This window comes from Dromiciops gliroides, chromosome 3 (assembly GCF_019393635.1).
Source record: "Dromiciops gliroides isolate mDroGli1 chromosome 3, mDroGli1.pri, whole genome shotgun sequence".
Lineage (NCBI taxonomy): Eukaryota > Metazoa > Chordata > Mammalia > Microbiotheria > Microbiotheriidae > Dromiciops > Dromiciops gliroides.
In genome coordinates, this window is record NC_057863.1 from 340,483,034 (window position 1) to 340,499,630 (window position 16,597).

The 16,597-nt window shown below is 39.1% G+C and overlaps 2 protein-coding genes across 5 annotated transcripts in view; both read left to right on the forward strand.

Moving 5' to 3' along the window:
* PAK2 (p21 (RAC1) activated kinase 2) overlaps positions 1 to 16,597 on the forward strand; it is a 133,876-nt gene that overhangs the window by 114,118 nt on the left and 3,161 nt on the right. For 2 of the 4 annotated variants that reach the window (XR_006355480.1, XM_043991093.1), the window contains one exon: positions 16,228 to 16,344. The exons of 1 other annotated variant lie outside the window; for it this stretch is intronic. Coding sequence is in view for 2 of the 3 variants with exons in the window: in XM_043991093.1 (XP_043847028.1) it covers positions 16,228 to 16,344 (117 nt within the window). In the remaining variant the exon portion in view is untranslated. The remainder of the gene's footprint in view (positions 1 to 16,227; positions 16,345 to 16,597) is intronic. One more of the 4 variants, XM_043991095.1, reaches the window with a different exon arrangement.
* LOC122745685 (aquaporin-12-like) lies at positions 11,116 to 13,767 on the forward strand. The gene has a single exon (XM_043991098.1). It carries the CDS (start codon positions 12,001 to 12,003, stop codon positions 12,703 to 12,705), a length of 705 nt encoding a protein of 234 aa, XP_043847033.1. The 5' UTR covers positions 11,116 to 12,000; the 3' UTR covers positions 12,706 to 13,767.

The window sequence follows — 16,597 nt, forward strand, 5'->3', positions numbered from 1 at the left end:
ATTCCATGAACTGTACCCCTATAAGATGGTGAACTTAATTGATAAATGTATGTATTCTGAGTGCTCCAGCAACCACTCACCTGTCTCCCTTTGCTTGGGCCTTTGTATTCACCAAGACACAACGATATTGAAAGTAGAATTACAACCCTGCAATGGCCTTTATGCATTCAAATGAAAGGATGGGACAAACTTCATTGTCTTATTTCAAGAAACTGCCACAGCCACACCAACCCTTAGCAACCACCATCTTGTTCAGTCAGAAGACAGCTTCATCATCAAAGCAAGACTCTCCACCAGCAAAAAGATTACAATTCGCTAAATGCTCAGATGATGCATTTTTAAGCATTTATTTTTAAATTAAGGTATGTACATTGTTTTTTTAGACATAATACTGTTGTACCCTTAATAGACTACAGTATAGTGGAAACATAACTTTTCTTTTTTTGTTTTTTGTTTTTTTGGTGAGGCAATTGGGGTTAAGTGATTTGCTCAGGGTCACACAGCTAGTAAGTGTCAAGGGTCTGAGGTAGGATTTGAACTCAGGTCCTCCTGAATCCAGGGCCGGTACTCTATCCACTGTGCCACCTAGCTGCCCCAAGGAAACATAACTTTTATATGCACTGGGAAACCAGAAAATTCATGTGACTTACTTTATTGCAATGGCCTGGAACTCAATCACATTCTTTTTCAGGTGTGCCTGAACTTATCTGGAAGCTCAGTCTCAATTCAGTCATTGCAAATGATGATTAAGGCTCTCTAACATTCTGTGATGTTTCTCACTATAGTCTTTTTTCTCTTTTGTCTTCAGCAAGGTCTTTATAGGATTCTTTTTATAAACTGCTATTCATAGGATTTAAAAGTAACACTTAAGATAGATTGCATAAGAAAGAAGTCCATCCTTACTTTCTCATACATTTGCATAGATTCTTCATATAAATTCTCATAGATCAAAGATAAACACATCTCCTTGACTCCATTGTGAAAAGTATCCATGAAATAAATTCCTCATGGCTCCTCACGGATCATGGAAAAACATCTCCATGCCTCCATAAGGAGACTTGCTTCACCCTAATTCATTTTATCAACTCAGTTTTCAAGGATTTTCATCTAAGTAGACATACTTTATCCCTGACTCCATGAGGAAAGTTGTTTAATGTCGAGCCATATTTCATTTGTGGCCAGTTGGCAGGTTGGCAGTACCAATGGGTATTTTCCTGATATTCAACTTGCATTTTAAAGTTACAGTAAGTCTCCATGAGATAGGAATTTGAGAAAGGGGAAACACATGTGTATGTATAAGGAAGTAGAAAAACAGGATATTTCAGTTTTAAAGGTGGGCAGAGGCTTATTAATCTGTTGGCCTTGGGGATGAATAGAGTAAGATATTTTGCTCTATGGCTAGTACAGCAGGGAAGCTAGGGAAGAGGAAAACAAATGTGAGAGGAAGGATGGACATGACTACTCATTTTATACTAAAATGAGGGCTAGTTTTATAGTCATTTATGCCAGTTAAGGGAATAAACAGGATTCTCTGCTTCCACTTACTATAGAAATGAATACGTTTTATATGTAATATACATCTTAACAGTGACTCACATAAACTACATTCTTGACATGAGAGTATTAATCCAATAATTGTATAGAGAAATCTGAGCCTGCTGTCGTACAGGGATGTACACACTTTTATAAGTAGTACATTTTATGGTTTTAGTAACATAAAGGAAACTATTGTGAGAGGGGAAATAAGGAGGAAAACTGATAAGGGGTGATAAAAGATTTGGAGTTGAATTGATGATTCAAAGGGGGAAAATTATAGAAAATGCTAACTATGATGTTCAGGTGCTTAGTGCATCTTGCATTTTGGTGAGGCATGTTGTTTATTTAGAGCCTAGTTTTTAATTAATGAATAACACAGTCAAGTTTTCCTCACATGATATTTCTCTTGAGTACAGGCTCCTTTTGATTGGTATCAGAAAGGGAACAGCTCTTGGAAAACCCTTATGCCTTGCTGTCATTGGGTCAGTTTTGTGTAGTGCAGTGATAACTAAAAATAAAAGTGAAGTCACTTTTTAGAAGAAACATGGTTTGGAGGAAAGTTGGGGGAATGTATGTATGAACAGGGGAAAAACTTTTTTTTTTTTTAAAGTGAGGCAATTGGGGTTAAGTGACTAGCTCAGGGTCACACAGCTAGTAAGTGTTAAGTGTCTGAGGCCGGATTTGAACTCAGGTACTCCTGACTCCAGGGCCGGTGCTCTATCCACTGTGCCACCTAGCCAGGGGAAAAACTTTTTAAGCATTTACTATGTGCAAAGCATTGCAATTACCTTCTCTCAAGGAGCTCACATTCTGATGGGGAAGACAGCACTTACGGAAAGTTTTAGCTGCAAATAAGAGGGAGAAGTCCCATGACTCTTAGGGAGTAGCAGCAAAGCATATGTTAATGCCTCCTTTAAAATAATTTCTGTTGATAAACTAATACCCATTTCTGATGTTGAACCATTTGACACAGTGCTAAGGACTTTGGTGACAAGAACTTTATTTTCAGAGTCTTCAGTACCTGTGGCTGCAGCACCTGGATCAGTTTCCAGGCTGTATCTCCATAAGGAGTTGCTTCCCAAGGTGATAGCTATTGGCACTGGGTGGGAAATGATGCTATTTTAAAGGCTCTTGGGTTCAGGGTCCTGGGCTGTTTTGTCAGCAGTTTTTCCCTATTTCTATCCTATGGAGAAAAAACATGTTATAATAGAAAGAACACTGGATCCTCGGTTGGGATTCAAGCTTTGCCATTTAATAACTCCATTCCCCTGGGCAAGTCACTGGCCTCTCTAGGCTTCAGTCTCATTTGTGGAATAGTGTAGATTAGATTTGACATCTAAGGAAGAATCCTAGGTTTAAAGCTGGATGGGACCTTATTAAGTAGACCTCACTTCATAAATGCAGATGAGTAAATTGAGGTCTACAGAAATAAAAAGACCCAAGCTCACATAGGTGACAGAGTCGAGATCTTACATCTTGGTTTACCACTCTTAATCTGGCACCAGAGAATAGTGCCCTCTCTTTATGTTCAAATGAAAACCTACTTTAGGATTAAAAGAATGTAATTTAGTTGGGTTTTGTTTGACCTTTACTCCACCCTCCATATTAAACATGTTTAAGCTTTTGTAAATTGAATCTAAGTTTTATGATGCTTTGGGAGTGTCTCAATTCAGATTTTTTGTTTTTTTTGCAGGGCAATGGGGGGGTTAAGTGACTTGCCCAGGGTCACACAGCTAGTAAGTGTCAAGTGTCTGAGGCCAGATTTGAACTCAGGTATTCCTGAATCCAGGGCCGGTGCTTTATCCACTGCGCCACCTAGCCGCCCCTCAATTCAGATTTTTGTAATGTAACATTGGTGATCCTTTTTATTAGTGTGTTGATAGTTCTAAAAGTTTTAGTGAATCACACATGGTACTTCCAGTACTTGGCAGTACCATAATACAAGAAGGGCTTGTACTCATGGGAAAATATTTAGTTGTCTTCCTCCTTCCTGTCCATTTCATTATTATGTGACCTATATGGAAACATAGAATCAAAGAAGTGTATAGGAACCTGCAAAAAGCTCAGAAGACTTCTGGAAGCCAGGATGATGGAGTAAGCAGTAAATCACTGTAATTCTTTCATATTCACCTCCAAACAACCCTAAAATAGCACTCTAAAACAAATCCTGCAACAGCATAACCAGCAAAAAGATGGAATGAAACAACTTTTCAGCCCAAGAAACTTCGAAGATTGGCAGGAAAGGACTGTCTCATTCAGGTAAAAAGGGAGCACAGGACAGGAAGCATCCTAGCAAACCAGCAGCAAGCCCCACCTCAGCAAACCATTGGGATATCTTGAGCTCCAATGCAATGGAATAGGCAAATGTCAACATCAGGAAACCCCTTCCCCCACAATGTACTTCAGCATAGCCAGAGACAAAATCGGCATTGAAAGAATCCACTGATCATCTCAAGAAAGAGATTCCAAAATCAAAACCCCAAGGAACATTTTAGCCAAAATCCAGAACTATCAGGTCAAGGAAAAAATATTGTAAGTGGCCAGAAAGAAATAATTCAAATATCAGGGAGCCACAATCAGGCTTACACAGGACTTAGCAGCCACAACATTAAAAGATGGGAGGTCATGGAATGTAATATTCCAGAAGGCAAAGGAGCTAGGATGACAACAAAGAATTACTTATCCAGTGAAATGAATAATAGTACTTCAAGGGAAAAGTGGCCATTCAATGAAATAGAAGGATTTCAAGCTTTCATAAGAAGACCAGAATTAAACCAAAAATTTGATCTCCAATATGAAGGCCCAAGAGAAGCATAAAAAGGGGAAAAGGGAAAATAAAACATAAGGGATTCAATAGAACTTAACTGTTTATATCCATACATAGGAAGATGATTCTTGGGATTCTTAAAAATTGTACTACTAATAGTAAGCTAGAATGAATATACATAGAAGGTATGGATATAAGGCAAATTTGAGGGAATGACAAAAAACAAGGGATGTGAAAGAGTACACTGGGTGCAGAAGGAGGGGAGAGGAAGAACGGTAAATTCATATGAAGAGATGCAAAAACTATTGTGGTGGAGGGAAAGATGGCAGGGTTGGTGATGGGCATCACTTGAACCTTGGTCTCATTAGTATTGGCTAAGGGAATAATATGCACGATCAGTTGAATATAGAAATACCTGACAGGGGAAAAGGAGGGGAAGAAGTTAAAAAAAGGGAGGTGACTGACAGAAGTGAGGATAGATTGAGGGAGGTGGTAGAAGCAAACTACTGGTGAGGAAAAGGGTGAAGAGAGAGAGGGCAAACAGGAGGAAAAATACGATTGAGGGAAATACACAGTAATCATAACTGTGAACATATGAATGAGATGAACCCTCCCATAAAACTGAAGTGGATAGCAGAGTGGAATCCTATAATATGCTGTTTGTAAGAAACACAGCAGAGAGACAGAGTAAAGGTAACAGGTTGGAGCAGAATCTGTTGTGCTTAAGCTGAAGTAAAAAATGTGTGGCAGTCCTGAACTCAGACAAAATAAAAGCACAAATAGACCTAATAAAAAGATAAGGAAGCCACATCTTGCTAAATGGGACCATTAAGCAATAGCAATACTAAACATATGCACCAAATAGTAGAGCATTCAAATTCTTTAAGGTGAAGTTAAGTGAATTACAGGAAGAAATAGACAGCAAAACTATATTAGTGAGGCATCTCTGCTGTCCCCACTTAGAACTTGATAAATGCAACCAAAAAAATAAGAAACTAAGGAGGTAAATAAAATATTTTAAATGTGAGATATGACAGACCTTTGGAGAAAACTGAATGGGAACAGAAAGGAACATACCCTTTTCTTAGTAGCACATGGCACCTACACAAAAAAATTACCATTTAATAGGGCATAGAAACCTCAAAATGTATAAAGGCAGAAGTATTAAATGTATCATTTTTGGATCATAATGCAATAAAAATTAGATTCAACAAAGGGCAGTGGGAAGATAGATAAAAAATTAATTGGAAACTAATCCTAAAGAGTAAGTAGATCAAGGAACAAATCATAGAAACAATAATTTCATTAAACATATCAATGAAACAACATACCATAATTTATGGGATGCAGCCAAAGCAGTACTTGGGGGAAAATTCATTTCTCTAAATTCTTACATCAACAAAATAGAAAAAGAACTGATCAATGAATTAGGCATACAACTTAAAAAAAAATTGAAAATCCCCAATTGGGCACCAAATTGGAAATCCTGAAAAGCAAGGGTGAGATTAATAAAATTAAAAGTTTTTTTAGAAACCTATTGAGTTAATAAATCTAGGAGCTGGTTTTATGAAAAAATCAACAAGATAGATAAACTCCTCATTAATTTGATTTAAAAAAAGAAGAAAATATCCAGTATCAAAAAGGAAAAGTATGGGGGCAGCTAGATGGTGCAGTGGATAGAGCACTGGCCCTGAAGTCAGGAGTACCTGAGTTCAAATCCGGCCTCAGACACTTAACACTTACTAGCTGTGTGACCCTGGGCAAGTCACTTAACCCCCATTGCCTCACTTAAAAAAAAAAAAGGAAAAATGTTAAATCAGCACCAATGAAATTAAAGCAATTATTAGGAAATATTTTGCCCAATTATATGCCAATAAACCTGACATCTGAGTGAAATCCATAAATACTTATGAAAATTTAAATTACCCAGATTAACAGATCAGGAAATAGAACAGCTAAAAAACCTCATCTTAGAAAAAGAAATTGAACAGGCCATTACTGAACTCCCTAATTAAAAATCCCCAGGGCCAGATAAGTTCACATGTAAATTCTATTAAACATTCAAAGAACAATTAACTCCAATAATACATAAACTATTTGGAAAAATACCTACCAATTTTTTTTTTTAATGACAAATAATTGTGCTGGTACCTAAACCAGAAAGAGGCAAAACAGAAAATTTTAAACCAATTTTCCTAATGAATATCAATGCAAACATCTTGAACAAAATACTAGCAAGATGATTATAGCAATATATCACAAAAACTATACATTATGACCAGATGGGATTTATACCAGGAATGCAGGGTTGGTTCAATATAAGAAAAGCTGTCAACATAATTGACCACATGATAACAAAACCAACAAATCATATAGTTACCTCATAAGATGCTGACAAAGCTTTTGACAACACAGATCACCCATTCCTATTTAAAACACTAGAAAACATAGGAATAAAGGTAGCCTTCCTTAAAATGATAAGCAATATCTATTTAAAACCATTAGCAAGCATTGTCTGTGATGGGGATAAGCTAGAAGCCCTCCCGGTAAGATCAGGGGTGAAGCAAGGATGCCCATTATCACTACTGTTACTCAATATTGAACTAGAAATGTTAGCTATAAGAATAAGAAAAAAATGAAGGAATTAGAATAGGCAATGAGGAAACAAAACAGTCATTTTTTGCAGATGCTATGATGCTATACTTAGAGAATCCTGGAGAATTGTAACAATTGGAGTGATGACACCTGCTAGAGAGTTACTGTAGGAAAGCTCCGCCATGAGGAGAAGGCATCTGAGGGCAAGCCATGTAGTCAGTTCCTTGGCATCAGGAAGTGACATTTGCTCGTGGGTACTGTCTATCAAAGAGACCAGCCAATTAGCTTGGAGCTGTGTGTGCGTGTGAATGGGATGTTCCTGGTTCCACAGGTTTTTGTAGAATCAACTAAAAAAATATTTGAAATAATTAACAACTTTAGCAAAGTTATAGGATATAAGATAAATATACATAAATCACTAGCTTTTCTACGTATGACCCACAAAATCCAGCAGTAAGAGAGAGAAATTCCATTTAAAATAATGTAAACAATATAAAATACAGGGAGTCTACCTGTCAAGATATACCCAGAACTATGTGGGCATAATTACAAAACAGTTTTCACAGAAATAGTCAGATCTAAATAATTGGAAAATATTAATTGCTCATGGGTAGGTTGAGCCAGTATAATAAAAATGACAATTCTGCCTAAATTAATTTACTTATTCAGTGCCATACCAAACTATCAAAAATTACTTGTTAGAACTAGTAAAAATAACAATGTATCTGGAAAAACAAAAGGTCAAGAATATCAGAATTAATGGAAAAGAAAGTACAAAAGAAGATGGCTTGGCAATACCTGATCTCAAACTATATTATAAAGCAGTAATCATCAAAACTATCTGGTACTGGCTAAGAAATAGAGTGGTGGATCAGTGGAATTGTTTATCCTTTCTTGAAGAGGACCATGATATCAGGAGGTGATGTCATGACTAGATGATGTCATGACTTGCAGTGAATTGGATTTAAGTAAAAAAAAAAAAAAAAGGACTTAAGTGAAGGAGGGCTGTGCAAAGTCACCAGCTCCACTCCTCCAGAGCCATTTGGGTCCAGTGGCAAGATATTCATCAGGACAACTGGAGATGGTCTGGATGTAGTGGGAGATCTTGGCTTTTAATTTTAAGCTAAGGTTTCTAACAAATAAATAAATGAGTGAATGGAGAAAAGAAAGAAAGAAGGAAGGAAGTTAGGGAGGGGAGAGCCTTCAGGGTTTCTGACTGAAATAGAAACAGTTCATATTTGTACTCACTCAGCCATTAAGAGGCCAGACAATAGCCAATCAAGCTTGGGCTAAGACCCATTGTTAGCCTATCTATGATAGAGTGACTTATGGTTAAGGTGTGGTCCTCAAAAAAATTGAGGATGTGAACCCCAAGTAGTCCTGCAGGGTTTCAGCAATGAAAACTTATATGCCTTTGGGCAGAGCACCCGCAGGTAAGGGTATGATTCCCTACATGGACAGAAAGAAGCTGCATTGCCCAACTGGAGCTTGCCAGTTGGGTTTCCAGTGGGCAGCTCTTACAGAGTGTTGGTTGTTGTTTGCCCTTTGTTCTTTTTTTTTTTTTTTTGCTGGGCAATGGGGGTTAAGTGACTTGCCCAGGGTCACACAGCTAGTAAGTCAAGTGTCTGAGGCCGGATTTGAACTCAGGTACTCCTGAATCCAAGGCTGGTTCTTTATCCACTGCACCACCTAGCCGCCCCTGTCCTTTGTTCTTGAAGAGGACCATGACATCTAGAGGTGATGTCATGACTTGCAGTGAACTGGATTTAAATGAGGGAGGGCTATGCAAGTGGAATAGATTAGGTATAGAAGACACAGTAGTCAATAATCATAGTAACTTAGTGTTTGATAAATCCAAAGACCCCAGCCTTTGGGTTGAGAACTCACTATTTGACAAAAACTTATGGGAAAACTGAAAAACAGTAGGACACAAACTAGGTATAGACCAACATCTCATACCACATACCAAGATTAAGTTCACAATGGGTGCATGATTTAGACATAAATTAGAAGAGCAAGGAATAGTCTACCTGTCAGGTGTATGGAAAAGGGAAGAATTCATGACCTAATGAGATAGAGAGCTACAAAATGTAAAATAGATAATTTTAATTATATTAAAATAAAAAAGTTCTTGTACAAACAAAACCAATGCAACCAAGATTAGAAGGAAAGCAGAGGAGCAGCTAGGTGGCACAGTGGATAAAGCACCGGCCCTGGATTCAGGAGGACCTGAGTTCAAATCCGGCCTCAGACACTTGACACTTACTAGCTGTGTGACCTTGGGCAAGTCACTTAACCCTCATTGCCCCTGCCCCTCCCCACCCCAAAAGAAGGAAAACAGAAAGCTGAGAAACAATCTTGACAGCAAGTGTCTGTGGTAAAGGCTTCATTTCTCAAATATATAGAGAACCAAGTTAAATTTATAAGATTATAAGCCATTCTCCAATTGATAAATGGACAAAGAATATGAACAGTTGCTTTTCAGATGAAGAAATCAAAGCTATCTATAGTAGTCATATGAAGAAGTGCTCTAAGTCACTTTTGATTAGAGATGTGCAAAAATATATTCTGAAGCCTTGTCTTGTGATGTCCAGAGTCTGACTCTTCTTGTAGAAAGTATCCTTGATATATGAACAGCTGGCTTCAGTACAGTCTACAAACTTGGGGCCTCTCTCATTTTTTATTCCTGTACCATGATTTTAAACACATTGTTGCTGTTAAGGTCACTGAGGAGTAAAGTATATGTAAATTTGAAGAATGTATACTCACTCACTTGGTAAAATCATCAGATCCAATGGAGCTGAATTATCTCCATGTATATAACTCCCAGATTTATATACCTCTTATCTCCTCATTGTGACTATTGATTTATATTGGTTAAGCACCACCATATATTAAACATTTTAAGCTCAAATTCTCAAACATGTTAAGCTCAATTTATTCAAAACAGAACTGATTACCTTCCCCCTCCCCAACTTACCCCCCCTCTTCTAAATTCTTAATCTATTACTATAAAAGGTACCAATTCAACTCTTCTCCATGGTCAACTTATGTACTTCATTGATATTTATGCAATGTTCAAGAAATCCAGAGGGAGGCTTTCAGCATGTTGCCTGGGGCCTTCATGGAGGATATAGCAGGGAGGGAAAAAAATCATATTTGATTTCGGGTGTGGAATATACCCTTGGAAGAAGGACTCTCATCAATGACAGTATCATAGACCTGTGGAAGGAACAAAGTAGAAAACCTTTGGCAAGAGGGGCAATCTTTTAGAAGTAATTTGGATGTGTTCATCTTGGGCCTCTGCTTGGAAGTAGCTAGGTGGCTCAGTGGAGATAGAGTGTGAGGCCTGGAGTCAGAAAGACATGAATTCAAACCCAGCCTCAAACACTTACTTACTTATTGTGTGACTCCGGGGAAATCACTTTACCTCTGTTTGCCTCAGTTTCTTGTAGAAAATGGGAATGATAATTGCGTCTACCTCCCAGAATTGTGAAGATCAAATGAGAGAAATTATAAAGTGTTTAGCACAGAGCCTGACATATGGTGAGCACTATGTAGATGTTGGTTTTGATGATGATAATGATGCACTGGGCCTAGAGTCAGAAAGACCTGAGTTCAAATCCTGACTCAGACATTAGTTCAGTGTCCTATGGCAAGTCATTTAATCTCTGCCTCAGTTTCCCCAACTGTAAAGTGAGAATAGTAATGGCACCTACCTCACAGTTATTATGAAGATCAAGTGACATAAGATATGTAAAGTGCTTTGAAAATCTTAAATTGTTACATAAATGTTAATTATTATTATTCCAGGTCAGTCAACTATTTTTTGGAAATGTTATACATAAAATAACTTATAGGGAGAAAAATTAAAACAGATTGATTAAAAATAATGTAAAGATTTTTTACTCTCCCAAAGACTATTTTTTTTTTTTTTGCTTCAGCACACTACTGTTGTTGTTGTTTAGTTGTTTGGGTTGTGTTTTAACATTTTGTGACCTCCTTTGGGGTTTTCTTGGCAAAGATACTGGAGTGATTTGCCATTTCCTTCTCCAGCTCATTTTAGAGACAAGGAAACCAAAACAAACAGGGTTAAGTGACTTGCCCAGGGTCACACCGCTAGTAAGTGTTTGAGGCCAGGTTTGCATTCATGAAGATGAATGTTACTGACTCTAGGCCTAGAGCTCTATCTACTGTGCCACACCTAGTTTCCCAAATTGGCATACTACTGCTATGACACCAGTCATTGTTACATTTATTCAGGTATGCTTTGGATAATTTCTCTAGAAATATAACTAGTTTATATATTTACAAGGACTATGGACATGTTGCTTTAGCGTCAGTTTCGTCATCTATAAAATGGGAGTGAAAAGACATCCATTACCTACTGCAGGTGGTTGTGAGGAAAGTACATTATCAAGTACAAAGCACTATCTGAATATAAGCAGCTTTTAAAAAAAATGTTGCAGCATAGTTTTATTGTGACTTTTTTTGAACAGAATTAACAGAAATCTATCTTGTCTCCAAAGAGTTCATACACCCTCTTTCCTAAAGTAGTGTTCACTAACATTAATATTTGGGTCAGAAACGCACTCTCAGCATTTCAGGAAATGTCCCGGAAGTCACAGTCCTGGAGACAGTAATGAATGAATACCATGAGTATTTGTGAGGAATCCTAAGCTTTGGACATAGGATGCTTTGAGCAAGGTATTTCTGATCATCCTGGGTCAACACAAGAAAAAGTAAGCATCTACTACAATATGACTCCCCAGCTGGGTAGTCTGTGTCTATGTACACTTGTCTGACAGGTAGCTCTCTACTATTGGAACATTGTAGTTAAAGGAGAAGGAAGTATTTAAAAGTCAAGTAGTTGATGGGATTGTGGATAAGGGAAAGTATTCTTGAGGTGTGTATTGCCTGCCTCCTGTCATATGTGAATTTTCCCTTCAGCCTCCTTGACCTCATGGACCTGGATGTTAGTTTTTGCCACGTTCCCTTAATATCCACCTCTATGTTAAAAGAGGTAGTATTTTCTGCTCTGATTTCCTGTGTAGTATAGTGTAGATACTTTCCTGCTTCTCCTAGCTAGTGAGGATTCCTGAATGGCTGGTTTGAATGTCTCCCTTTCCTTCTTCTTTATTATTGTGACCCTCTGTGAAGGGGCCAGAAGACTTTCCAAGATGTTTCTCCCCCAGAAAATCTATAGCAGCTTTGCTAGGGAGCTGGCAAGTGCCTTCCAGTTATGTGCATGTTGCCTGGAACTAAGGATGTTAGTGGAGATTGGGCCCTGGGGAGGCGGCTTTGGCCCAGATGTGGTTCTAACTCTTCTCTTCCTGCTCTTTTTGGTCCATGGGATATCTTTCGATGGTGCATCTGCCAACCCAGCTGTGTCCATCCAAGAGTTCCTGATGGTAGAGTCCTCTCTGCTGATGACAGCTGTGAAACTATTGGCCCATTTTGTGGGGATGAAGGCCAGCTACATTTTGACCAATCTCTATTGGTCCTGGGAGTTGACAGATTTTCATCTAATTCAGAATCTGATTGCCAGAGATTGCAGTTCCTCTCTCCGGACATCCGTGGGCCAGGGCACCTTGGTGGAAGCCACCTGTTCTTTCTTCTTCCATTTAACTCTCCTTCTATTTCAGCACAGTCTTTTTATCTACAAGGTGACAGCTGTGGCTCTCATTGTCACCATCTTGGCTTATACAGGTGAGAGAATTTTCTCCTTGAGAGTCCTGGGCTGGTGGAGAGGAGGAGGATTATCCTCTGAAGAAATGTTACACTGCTGGAGAGAAAAGAAGCACTGATTCCAATGGGCTGTACTTAATAGTCTGAGGAAAGTCAAGCAGAGTGCGTCTTAAGAAATAAGAGAATTTCAGTTGCTTTTTGGTTGGCCATTTGCTTTATATTGTTTTCATGGGCATGGTGCTAGGGACCAGGGGGTAGTTGGAAGTGTTGTGTGTATATAGTGGGGTGGCATGAGGAGAATTGGAAAAAGAAGGTCAGGGAATCTTTGAAATGGTTGGGCTTTATTTTGCTATTTGGGGAAGGGGGCAAAGAACCAATTTTTACATTAGTTCAGCTTTGCGGGGAGTGATTCCCAGTCCTGGTTTTCAGAATATGTCAGAATGACATTACGTCAAAGGATGTCATGAAATTCTCCAAACCAAATGAATTTTTTATTCAACTTAATTGAAAAGCCAAGCCATAGTTTGGGGGATAGGGAGAGAGGGAAAAGGGAATCAGAGAATATTATAGTGTCAAAACCAGTGGGAAGGATGTGGGGATAACTCTAAGGGACAGGTAAAAAAAGTGGGAGCTAAGGTAGAGTTACCTGGTTTAGGGACTGAAAAAATAAACCTACAGAATTATTTATTTACTAGCTGGTTAATAATAAGATACCAGTATCAGTGTGGTAGAATGGAGAGTGCTTTACTTGGAGTTAGAGAATCTGGGTTGGAATCCCATTTCTGCTGCTTACTACCTCTATGACCTCAGTTTCCCCATCTATAAAATGAGGGGGTCAGATTAAATAGCTTCCAAAGGTCTCTTCCAGCTCTAAATCTGTGATCATCTATGATCCTGTTGGTTGATCCTATGATATGGTAGGTGATTTATCTCAATTCTAATTGATTTTCTGTAGACAGTAGATCCTAATACAGATTTAAGTTTCTTTTCTAAATGTGTAAATAAACCCAAATTCAGTAGGAAAGCTATTTAAAGGACCCGGATGGTAAATTTAACATGTATACAACACATATATGTATACATATATACACACATATAGAAAGAAAGAATACCAACTTTCTAGTTTATATTTTTAAGTGGCACAGTGGATAGTGCACTGGGTCTGGAATTAGGAAGTCCTGACTTCAAATCCAGCCTCAGACACTATCCATGTGACCCTGGGCAAGTCACTTAACCTGTGTTTGCCTCAGTTTCCTCATTTGTAGAATAAGGATAATAATTGCAACAGCCCCCTCCTTACCTTTACCTCCCAGGGTTGTTGTGAGGTTCAAATGAGATAATTATAAAGTGCTTAGCGCAGTGCCTGGTGTATAGTAAGCACAAATTAAATGTTAGCTTTTATTATAATGAATCATCATCATCATCATCGCTGACATTTATATAGTGCTTTCAGGTTTGCTAAATGGTTTACAAATACTGTCTCACCTGATCCTCACAATGACCCAGGGAGGTAGATGCTATTATTATCCCCATTTTACAGATGAAGAAACTGAAGCAGACAAAAGTTAAATGACTTGCCCAGGGTCACCCAACTAGTGTTTAAGGCCAAATTTGAGCTCAGGACTTACTGACTCTAGGTCCAGGTGCTCTGTTGACTATGTTACCAGCTAGCTGGCTTGTACTCCTAAAGGGGTAGTCTCCCTACAAAATATATTACTAGTCTTTTTTATAGCACTTTAGGGTTTGCAGAGTGCCTTTCCTACAATCATCTTTTGGAATAGGCATGGAATGTACAAATATTATACCCATTTTGAAGGTAAGGAACCTGAAATCCACAAAGATTCAATGCTTTGCTCAAGGCCCCATAGCTGGTAAGGGGGGTAACTGGATCCCTTCTTACTCTATATCCAGTGTTCTTTCAGTGAGGCCATTCTATCTCTATGAAGTAGAAAAATAACTTTCCCCAGAGTTATAGTAGTAGATTAATTAGCCTCTTTCCTCTGGGGTTATCCATTTAAAATTGCTGCCTAAAAGCAAAGGTATCCATAATAATATAAAATATGAAGAAAATGGAAGGATGAGCCCAAGTCCACCAGCCTTCTGGAAAAATTCTGTGATTACATGTACCGAATGTCGACTGTAGTGAGGACAAACCTAGGTCAGGGTCACTTTGTTAATTGCTTGATAATTGTATGGGACAAGAGAGGCTAATTCAAACAACTCATGTTTGGATACTCTGTTAGAATTCGCAAAGTGCTTTTCTTACTGCTAATGCAAGTGTAAACACACCCCCTTTGTCCCCATTCTACAGATGATGAAATTGAGAACATGAGAATTTGTGACTTGCTTCTACAGGTAGTAAATATCTACCATAGCAATTTTTTTTTGGGGGGGGGTGAGGCAATTGGGGTTAAGTGACTTGCCTAGGGTCACACAGCTAGTAAGTGTTAAGTGTCTGAGGACGGATTTGAACTCAGGTCCTCCTGACTTCAGGACCGGTGCTCTATCCACTGCGCCACCTAGCTGCCCCTTACCTACCATAGCATTTTAAGATCAGACTTTCAGATTTCAAATTCAACACTCTAGCTATTATGCCTCTTTAAAGGTTAGGGCAGTTTTATGTGGGAAAGAAGGGTTGGTGTTCATAGCCCTATTTCTCCTAGAACTTCTCATGGAAAAATCAGAGAACAAGTTTGGAAGGTCTATTTAAGAGACTGGGAAATGTAATTTCCTTTTAGACTGTTGGTTTGGATATATCCTGAGATAGGCTGGTTGTTTCTTTTTTTTTTTTTTTTAAGTGAGGCAATTGGGGTTAAGTGACTTGCCCAGGGTCACACAGCTAGTAAGTGTTAAGTGTCTGAGGCCGGATTTGAATTCAGGTACTCCTGAATTCAGGGCCAGTGCTCTATCCACTGCGCCACCTTGCTGCCCCACGCCACCTAGCTGCCCCGGTTGTTTCTTTTTGTGTGTGTGTGTGTGTGTGTGTGTGTGTGTGAGGCAATTGGGATCAAGTGACTTGCCCAGGGTCACACAGCCAGCAAGTGTCAAGTGTCCGAGGCCGGACCTGAACTCAGGTACTCCTGGCTCCAGGGCCGGTGCTCTATCCACTGCGCCACCTAGCTACCCCGATGCCCCGGTTGTTTCTAACAATATGCAGTTGAACATTTTTCTTTCTAGTTTCCTGCTCTGGAGAAAAAAAGGGAGAGAGACTAAAGGAAAAAGGAAAGAGGATTTCTTGGGCTGCTTAGTAGACCGGGCTACTTAAGAATCAAATGTGTTCTCTTGAGTTATGTATTGATCGATGTGGCCCAGGACAGTATTCCACAAAGTTCTGAATTTCCCCACTTTGTGGTGACTATCTCCAACCAGGACTACAGGGAGGTGGATGAGGTTCTCTAGGGAGACCTCAGCCATCTCTTTGTAGGCGTTACCTAAATGCCAGTGTCCCTGGAAGGAGAAGCAAAATCGCAGTAGAGTCCATGGTCTGAAGTGATCTTTACAAATTAGTTAAAATGGCTATTTTTCAGGCATCAAGGAGGGGCCCTTTCCAAGGGCCCTTGCAGGCTGAGGATTCTTTGAGATAGTGTCATGGAGAGGACATTTAAAGCCAAGCCCATCACTCTGGATTATTCTTTCCACAGCTGGTCCCTTCACCTCTGCCTTCTTCAACCCTGCCCTAGCTTCCTCTGTGACTTTTCACTGCTCTGGAAATACTTTACTGGATTACCTGCAGGTCTACTGCGTGGGCCCTCTTGCAGGTAAGGAGAACTCAGTGGACTTGGAGGGTCCCTTTCACACCTTTTATCAAGTCTGTAGGTTTGAATCTGTTTAGGACAAGTTTGGTAATGTGAGGATCACACGTTTAGAACTGGGAGCAACTTCAGAGGTCATCTACTCCAATCTCCTAATTGGAGGCTACTAGGTGGTGCAGTGGATAGAGCACTAGACCAGGGGGTCAGGAAGACCTGAGTTCAAATCCAACCTCAGACTTTACTGGCTATGTGGCCCTGG

Excerpts from the sequence above, each read along its gene's own strand:
- LOC122745685 (XM_043991098.1), top strand. The coding sequence starts at position 12,001 with ATGGCTGGTTTGAATGTCTCCCTTTCCTTCTTCTTTATTATTGTGACC.